The sequence below is a fragment of the Talpa occidentalis genome, unplaced genomic scaffold (assembly GCF_014898055.3).
Source record: "Talpa occidentalis isolate TD23 unplaced genomic scaffold, MPIMG_talOcc4v2.1 talOcc4.9, whole genome shotgun sequence".
In the NCBI taxonomy this organism is placed as follows: domain Eukaryota; kingdom Metazoa; phylum Chordata; class Mammalia; order Eulipotyphla; family Talpidae; genus Talpa; species Talpa occidentalis.
The window spans coordinates 56,138,630-56,148,270 of record NW_023605305.1 but is presented as its reverse complement, the minus strand read 5'-3'; the positions used below and the strand labels follow the sequence as shown (position 1 = coordinate 56,148,270).

The following is a 9,641-nucleotide window of genomic DNA, read 5'->3' as shown; positions in this document are numbered from 1 at the left end:
AGGCCCAAACAAATAAATCTTTTTAAAAATTTTTTTAAAAAATACAATGTCCGGGCCTCCCCGGTGGCACAGCACTGGGTTGCGAAGCTGCCTGCAGCCTCTGCAGCGCCGGTTCGATCCGTGGCTGCTCCCCGGCAACCAGAGGAGGGTCCCACATGGCGCGCAGACCTCTCCTGCCACCCGCTGCTCCCCTCAGCTGTGTACTTAGGTCCCTCTGCCTGCTCTGCTCCCTGCTCTGGCTCTGGTGAATTCTCTCACCCTCCCAAGCTTCTGACTGTACCCAGTGCTTATATAAATAAATAAAAATAAATAAATAAAAATAAAAATCTTTAAAAAAAAATACAATGTCCATCTGTGAGAATTTAAATGAGCAGTTAAAATGCTTTTCAAGAATACTCTTAGCAAATAATATTAATATTAAAAAATCTATTTGTGTGGGCAGAGAAGCTATTTTTTTTATGTTTTTGTTGTTGTATTGGGCTTTTAAAAATTGATAAGTCTCAATAAATAAATAATCAAAATTTGTGTAATAATACAGAACATTCCATTAAATTATTGTCAGTGAATAATGATCTAAGATTTCTGAAATATCCTGGTATTCTTTGTTCTTCCTGGTATGATGGCACCATATATTTTAATAGTTAACTTATTGAAAGAAAATGCAGGCATATTAAGAGTCTGTTTTTCATGAGTTGTTCTGGATACTACATAAATCTCTCATCAATTTAGAAAAAGCAGTACTCATTTTTTATAAGATTCATAACTATGTTTTATGTGTTCCAATTTAATAGACATGTTCTGTTTTCTATTTAACCCAGGATTTAGTTTCATGTAAACTGTTAGCCTTTTAGTTTTATCACCGATTGGGTATGCCAACCTAAGCAAACGAAGGCTAATAGCCTAGTAAATGTTCTATGGAGTTAAGGGTAGATTTGAACATTGTACTAAATTCTGAACAAACAAGACACAAAGTCCAGATGTTGTGGAAAGTTAGCAAATGACGTCAATTATCACATTCTGCATCTCCTGCAGAAAGTGGTGTCTTGACAAGGCCTTAGCCAGTCAAGGGCGTAGTTCCAAAGACCAAGAAGTGGATATGTGATCTGCAAAAATAACAATGAGAACTACCATTGTTGATTATTTACTTCAATCCAGGCATTTTCCTAAATGTTTTACATTGGAGGTAAACTGTCCCCAAACAGCAGCAATGCAATCTCACAAAGCAGTATCTCTCACCTAAAGAAAATGATCATAGCTTTGCTTTTAGTTTTTGTCTTGAGGAAGATTGCTTTTATAATTCCATAGAACAAAAAATGTTATGACCTATATATAGCAATTTTCAAGACTGATTTTATGTTCCATATGTTTTTCACAGTTGAAATGTTTTACCCACTGTGATGTTAAGATATTTTGTTAGGATCTTGAGGAAATCATATTTAAAATATTAGGTTGTATTAGAATATGGGGCAAGCATGGAACCGTAATTTCTCTTTTTAATTTGATAATTTACTCATTCATGATTATTTGTTGCTATAACTCCTCTGAACACATACTTTTGTAGGCATTGGAGATACAGTGATAAGCAAAACATATAGTTCCTACCCTCAAGAGTAATCTAGGGGAATTCAAGGGGAAGAGGAAGACACTAAACAAATAAACAAATATTTAGCATAGCTAGAATAAAACTCAGTTCAAAAACTCAGATGTCCAAAAAATATTTGCTATAGTTTCTGACTCCAAGTTTTCATTCAACCCAGCCAACAATAACAACAAACACAGTTGATGTCAGTCTCTCTTAGAGCTGGTTTTCCTCTCTTTCCCAGGGTGTGACTCTAGTGTCTTACTCTGTACCAAAGCCCTTCTCTCATCAAAGAGTTGTTTTTGCCTGGGTCATTAATCATCATCAGCTGCTCGTCCTTTTCAGTGCCTATGGATCTTTGCTTCTTCTACACATCACTCATTGCATGAGAATGATTTTTTAGGTTGACTATGGTCTCTTAGTCAATTTCCCAAATACTACTACTTAGGAACAGTACCTAGATCCCTCTGCTCAATAGGCCCAAAGACCTCCCTCTTTTACACATGCTCCACCCCTTCCTGCCGGTAGAAACTTCACATTTCCCTTCATATTTAAAGATACATGGGACAAATTTAGTCTGGGTGGGTGGTGGAAGCCTTACAGGAGAGCATTCCGAAATTGTTCTCCTGAGAAGATGAAATATGAACTGAGATCTGAAGGGTGAGTGAAAAGTGAACATATTAAAGGAGAGCTAGTGGTGGGAAAAGTGTTCCCAGCAAAAGAGTTACATGTGCCAAGAAAAAAAACAAACAAACAAACAAAAAACAGAAACACTAAGTTATGAGCATTATCACTTAGGAATAAACCTTAATTATTGAAGAATAAGTACCCTTATGTTTTGGTTTATAAGACCTCAGCAACCAAATAGGCACTAACAATTTGCTACACAATAGTGGAAAGTATAAAAGAACTGCTGAAAGCCTTGGGGTTCAGTTCAAGCCTGACAAGTCAGCTGCATAGCTTGGCAAGTTATATCACCTTTTTTAAGCCTGAACTGTATCATCTGAAAAATAGAGATTAAGAAAATAGTACAACTGCTTGCCTCATCTCTCTCACTGCTGTGAGGGTATACTGGGATAATGGACATGAAAGTGTTTGTATATTATTACTAGCATGCTGAGTACTAAATCTATTCTCAGTACAATTGAACAATTTCTTTTACTGAGCTCTTATTGAGACAAAATGACAAATACCAAATGTTATATTTCTCATTTATAATTGTATGTACCTACATAGACATGAAGTAAATAAACACTAAATATTATATACAATTATTTAGTGAATACAATCTTCCTTCAACAGGAAGAGTAGCTAACAATTTTTTCTCAAACAATAATAACATTTCTGTATGAAAGATGCCTGGTGGAGAATGACTGAATAAAATAATGAATATCTAAAATGAGATGAATAACAGCTGAGCAGAATTTTCAGTTTTTTAAAATGATGGTAAACTCCATACAATATCATCAGGAAGTGCAAATTAAAACAATAATGTAATAATACCATACACCTATTAAAATGGCCAAAAGCCAGAACACTAACAATACCAAAGCTGGGAGGATATGGAGCAAAAGGAAATGTCATACGTTGCTGGTGGGAATGAAAAATGTTAGACACTTTGTAAGACAGTTTGGGGATCTCTTACAAAACTAAATATGCTCCAGCAAATTATTATCCTTGGTATTTACTTAAAGGAATTTAAAATTTATTCCACACAAAATCCTGCACGTAAATGTGTACTGTAGCTTTATTCCTTTATTTATTTAAGTTTTTGGATTCCTAGAGAGCTTTTTGAAACTTTGATGTATAGATTCTTTATCATGGATGCAGTGGTTACATCTGATACTGATTTTATCTCATTTTAAAATTAATTAAGTAACATTTATTTGTGATACTGTGTATGATTTAGGGGCCTAAGTTCACACCTCCTCAGAAAGACATCACTTCAAACCACACCACCACCGGAGCACTATCTCCCTTTACCATATAATGTCCAAATATTTTCTCCCATTCGGTAGGCTGTCTTTCTGTGTCAATATTTCTTTCTCTGTACAGCTTTTTAATTTGAGATAGTCCCAATTGTTAATTTTTGCTTTTATTTTCCCTATTGTTGAAGTCAAGTACCCAAAAACATCACTGAAGCCAATGTCATGGGGCTTTTTGCTATCATTTTTTCCCATGTATTTTACGGTTTTCAGTCTTACATCCAAGGCATTAATTTACTGTGAGTTAATTTTTGTGGATGGTGGGACTTCCTGGTGGTGCAAGGGGTTAAGCACAGCACTATGAAGCTATCCGCAGCCTCTGCAGCATGAGTTCGATCCCCAGCTGGCCAGGAGCTACCCACATGGCGCAGCAGACCTCTCCTATCTCACCCCCTGCTCCCCTCAGCAGTGTATTTCAGTCAGTCTGCCTGTTCTGTTCCCCGCTCTGTCTTGGGTGAATCCTCTCACCCGTCACACCTCTGGCCTGTACCCCAGTTCCTGTATGCATAAATAAATCTTTTAAAAAAATTTGTGGATGTTGTGAAAGAGTAGTTTAGTTTCATTTTCCCACATGTGGCTGACTAGCTTTCCCAACATCTTTTCCATTGTATACTCTTGGTTTCTTTGTTATAGAATAACTTTCTATATTAATGTGGTTTGTTTCTGGACTCAATTCAATAGAATTTCTCAATTCTATTCCATTGGTCTATGTGTTTACTTTTGTTCCAATTATGTACAGTTTTGATTACTACAGCCTTGTAGCTGTAGTAATAAGTTGAAATCTGGAAACGTGGTACCTCCATTCCTCTTCTTTTTTGGTCAAGATTACTTTCACTATTCAGGGTCCTCTGTGGTTCCATATAAATTTCAATAACATTTATTCTATTTCTTTGAATAATTCCATTGAATCTATATACTATTTTGGGTAAGATAGACAACTCAGTTGCCCCCCCCAAAAAATGTGAGCAACTGAGATGGCTTTCAATAGGTGAATAGCAAATAAATGGTGGTACATTCAGAAAATGGAATATTATTCAGCACTAAAAATCCATAAACAGACATGGAAGAACCTTAAATTTACATTATTAAGTGAAAGCAATATGAAAAGGTTACATACTGTATGATTCTGATTACATGACATTCTGCAAAAGGCAAAACTATTGAGACAGTAAAAGGTTTCTGGATGGGGAAGGGAAAGATGAATATGCAGAGCACAGGTGATTTTTAGGGCAGTAAAAGTAGTCTGTGTTATACTTTAATAATGAATTTATGTTACGTGTCCAAATCCACAGAACGCACAACACCAAAAGTGAGCCATAATACAAACTAAGAACTTTGGTTGATTTTTATATGTCAGTGTAGATTCAACTGAAGCAAATGTTCCACTATGCTAGGTGATATTGACAATTGGGGAGGTTATACATTTGGGGGAGCAGGAACTATTTTGGAAATCTATGTACTTCCCTTTCAACAGTAGAAAATGTTATTAACCAAAAACTGCTCTAAAAATTTTTTATGGTAAATAAGGGTTTGCTAGTGAGAATCCAAAGTCAACTTAAAAAGTAAAATAATTCCTTCTGTAACTTCCAACTAAAAGATCTTAAAAATAAAAATTTGATACTAATCTAAAAGTATGAGAGATCTACAAGATAAGGGGTGTGAAGAGTAGAGCAGAATAAGTTCAGAACTTCTGGATCAATTGCCCAGGATCCAAGTAGAATAAAATAACTTTATTTTTCATTTAGTTCTGATGGGAATGAGAGTAGAACATGGATAATATCTTAAAGATTAAAAGTATTTTTTAAAAAGAAACTCATTTTTTTAATATTTTTTTATTTTGTTACACAAAATGTTATGAAAAGTCCAAACTTTCAGAAAGACAAAGAAGAATCACAATGAATCTTTAACAGTAGAAAACATATAATCCTTATAATTTGACCTATGCATTCAGTTCACCTAAAAATTGCTCCATTTCTTTGGAGTCATTCTTTAAAAAGGTAACTCCCATTGTTCCACTGATTTCATTCAGTTTTTATTAATATATGTAAGTGTTTGTCATCGAGTTTGAGTTTCAAGTGCTTTGTCCTCACTCCACTTAGAATGAATACTTTATAGAATAGGCCATATTGCCCTATGAGCTCAGTTAACAAAAGCAGGACTTGTTAAAACAAATGGCATGGGCTAGACTGCTAGCAATGCATATTTGGAGTAGTTGCTACCTCCCACTTATTCCTAGTTTCACAAGTTTGATATAGAACCTTTCATAAAATAACATTCTGGCATGAACTATCCCTCCAGACCTTCTGTTCTCTCTGGTTCCAGTCAAGTCTGGACTTAAGACTCAAAGCAGATTCTAGACTTGTGGAAGAAGGTGCCCAGACTGATGTGTCCCAGACTAAGTCCTTTCATTGAATTGGGGTATAACTCCTCCTGACCAAAAAATACAAATGTTGACATTTGTATCATGTTTTGTCCTTGTCAACTATTCTAACAAAGTTCTATAGTTTCAGCTGTCAGACCGAAGAGGCTCAAATTATGATTTAAAGTTCAGAATCCAATTTTCTTATAACACTAACAACTGCATAAATCATAACTATGCAAAAAACAGCCCAGAAAACAAATGATTTAAAAGTCAATAGAACTTTGTCTTACAGAGATTTTGATTTTAGTAATTTTAATAATTTCCAAGTTTTGCTTTTGAAGGAATACTAATTTTTTAATATTTTTGTACATTTTATTGTTTACATATACTTGGGATATCACTAAGAAATACAATAGGAGTATCTTTCAAAAAAATGAAGAAAATCCCAACAAAACTCTTAACAATTAGCTTAGATAACAAATTAATCACATATCTCTGAAATAAAGGTACATCAAATTTACATTCAATTTAATGGAAATCATACTATCAGATATTGTTTTTACAATTCGAAATCCCGACTTATTGCATACTAATCAGACTACTGGATATTAAACACTGTTCCTTCTTTCTTTAACCAATAACAAAATGATATTAGTAATGATGAATTATCCTTGTTGGTTTGACTTGGGTCCAAGCAATGTATCTATTACATTTCCCTGAAAGGAAAAGTCACACAATTACAATATGCAATAAAATATAAATTAAGAGGCAAAGTCTTTAAAATGCCATTTAAAACTTTTAAGTTAGTGATACACACATAAAGAGCTTCCAGTAAGATTGTAAAAAGGAAACAAACCAAGTTAAGTTTAAATAATAACAGTTACTTCCTAATATAAATCTGCTCTTTCCTATATGAAAGATTCTATATGAAGTTTGATAAACAATTTTATAAGGATTCAGTAAAGGAACACTTAGGCAGCTCCAATTTAGCCATAATGCTTAAGGCTCATTTTTCTCATCTGTAAAATAACTTTAAACCTTAATGGTATCTCAAGCTCTTTTCTGATCTGTAGTGCTTAATTAGAGAGCATAGAAGATCTAAATTTCTATGTAGATTGGCATTTTTATCTAATAATAATAATCTTTGTACTAAAGGCAATAAATTGATACTATATAAAAGAATGAAGCCAAAGATGGGATTAGAAGCAGAAAACTGCACTTTTTTTCCTACCACACAGTAAAGGTGATCTTGAAAAAAATCACTGATATCTTGGAATCTTGGTTTCCTTGAATATATAATGGAAATGTTAACACCCACTTATAAAGGTTGTTATGAAAATTGAATGAGTTAATATATGTAAAAGTGTTTTACAAACCCTAAAGAAATATATATGCTGTAGATAAAATTACATAAATCTTTTTGCTTTTATCTTATAATATGCTCTCTGTAGCATTTCCCCCATCCTTCAAGTACTGACACGCCAAAACAGTTGCCAAGTCGCAGAAATTCTAAATTCTTCTTGAGCCCATCTCTGTCTAGTTTGTCTCTTATTTGTGCAACTGTAATAGATCACTATTATAATTAATTCACTGTTGTATTTTAATGTCTAAAACACATTTTGTCACATAGTACACATTCAATAAATTTTTTTAGTGAATGGTCTTTTTCTGCTTTCATTGTCTTTTCACATTAATATATTATAAATATCTAAATATTACAGATTTATGTTTCAAAACACAATTTTAAAAATTTCACATTTTATTTTTCCTTTAATTTGGAAAAGTATAAATACCCAAATTACAGAGGGAAATATAGCAAACATTTTGTGTAATTAAACATAAAAGTAAAAACAGTGATATAAGTCATTTTCTGCCAAGTGCTTAGGCTGTCATTTTGTTCAATGCAACACTTAGACTCCAACAACCTATCCCCGTCATGTTCAGAAAGGAGCAGGTGGTTCAAAAAATGGTAAATGCTAATGCAGTGGTAAATCTTATCAACAGGAGCTATATTCACAAAGGTTATCATTGCATAGCTGAAACACAGGCCCCTGCTCATATCAAGCATCAGGCTGTTGTTACATCAGACCACAAATTCTGAGTTAGCAGGACAGGGCAGGAGGCAATATGGCGCAATATCAAATTGTAGTAATATTCTGGTCCTTGATCTTATCTGGGAGTGGCCAGGACTTTAGAAATCATCTCATTTAAAACTTTCATAGCCCAGGGATCAAGTCCTTCTGTTTTGCAAAACCACAGACGGAGAAGGGCAATGGGGTGGTGAAAGGGATTCTTGGTCTTAAATTTGCTATTGATCCTTATCTACATCCTATAGAATGAAATAATAAGCTTTCTAAAATGCTGGTTTGGTCTTGGTTAAACTTAATGGAGAGATTATAGATCATAAAGTTCCTTGATAAGATAGCTTGATAAGAAATAAGGGTTTCATATTAATCACATTGATTCTACAAAATACTATTATTTTAAAATTCTCTGAGAAGTTAAGGAGAAAGTTTATTACAGATGCCTTATTTGGTAGTAACTAACATAGAACCCTATAACAGCTTTTTTTTTGTTTACTCTTCAAGAAATGTAATCTAAACCATTAAAATATTATGTCCTAAAACATGAAAAACATTTGTTTTAGAAATTAATATTTATTTACTAATGCAAGGACTGTATTTGTTAAAAGATTTTGCTTACCAACATCAAAATTAATAACACACACACATACACACACAAGCTAGAAATGTTTAGTCTCTATGAACTTAGCCTTCTGCTCTCAGAGCATACTGCTAAACACAAAAGATGTCTCTAGCTGATTCAAATTCAAAGACAAAAACGAAATATTTTTCTTCCACAGTTTTCTACATTTTCTATTTTTACTAACTATATAACCCCTAATAATAAAGCTTTGGCTTTTGTTTTTAAATAATTTTTACATAATTTATTTATCTTCCTACAACATGCTTTTATCACTCATTTGTCATATTGACACACCAAAATATATATCATTAAAAACTTCTGATTGTAGTCACTCATGGAAATATACCATATTTTAGTTATCCAACCCTCCCCTGATGAGCATTTATGATGTTTCCAATTTACCAATATAGAAACAAGGCTGTTATGAACATTTTTCTCATTAGCATGTGTTTCAGGCCACTACTAATGAATTAAAAATAAAACTCTGGGTGATATATAGACTCCAAACAGATGTCATTTAAATATCTAAAAGAACTATAGCCCTGCTAGATAGGAAAACCCGTAGTAATTTGAAAATAATGACACAGTATATAAATGAATTGAAATCAATATAGTTATGTAGCATCATGGATTGGGATGCTTTAGAAGATGGAGGATATAGATAGTATGTAACTACTCTTTAGAAGACAGACAACTAGACCACTCTGGAGGGCACTGGCAAATCAACTGTAAAAAAAAAAAAAAAAAAAAAAGCTCAGCCTGTCAGCTAAGGTAGTAAAAATCCCCATCAATATTCACAGTCAATATGCATCTCAGCCTGTTGGGAAATAATCTCCAAAGTACTTGGAATGCTTTATTTGTTTCTTTATTGGGAAACACAAATTTATACTGAAAAGAATAAGGATTGTGATAGGAATGATGCAACAAATCAAACAGATCTTTTAGTATTTAGTGTTAAGTAATTTGTACATATTTGGCATTTTAAATTATTCAACATATATATGAAAAT

At 33.4% G+C, this 9,641-nt stretch overlaps 1 protein-coding gene across 2 annotated transcripts in view; it reads right to left on the bottom strand.

Moving 5' to 3' along the window:
- Positions 1–5,415: 5,415 nt before the first annotated feature.
- Positions 5,416–9,641, bottom strand: part of DNAI4 (dynein axonemal intermediate chain 4) — a 55,063-nt gene continuing 50,837 nt past the window's right edge. For both annotated transcript variants that reach the window (XM_037500438.2, XM_037500437.2), the window contains exon 17: positions 5,416–6,642. In XM_037500438.2, the coding sequence (XP_037356335.1) occupies positions 6,592–6,642 (51 nt within the window). In that variant the 3' untranslated portion in view covers positions 5,416–6,591. The remainder of the gene's footprint in view (positions 6,643–9,641) is intronic.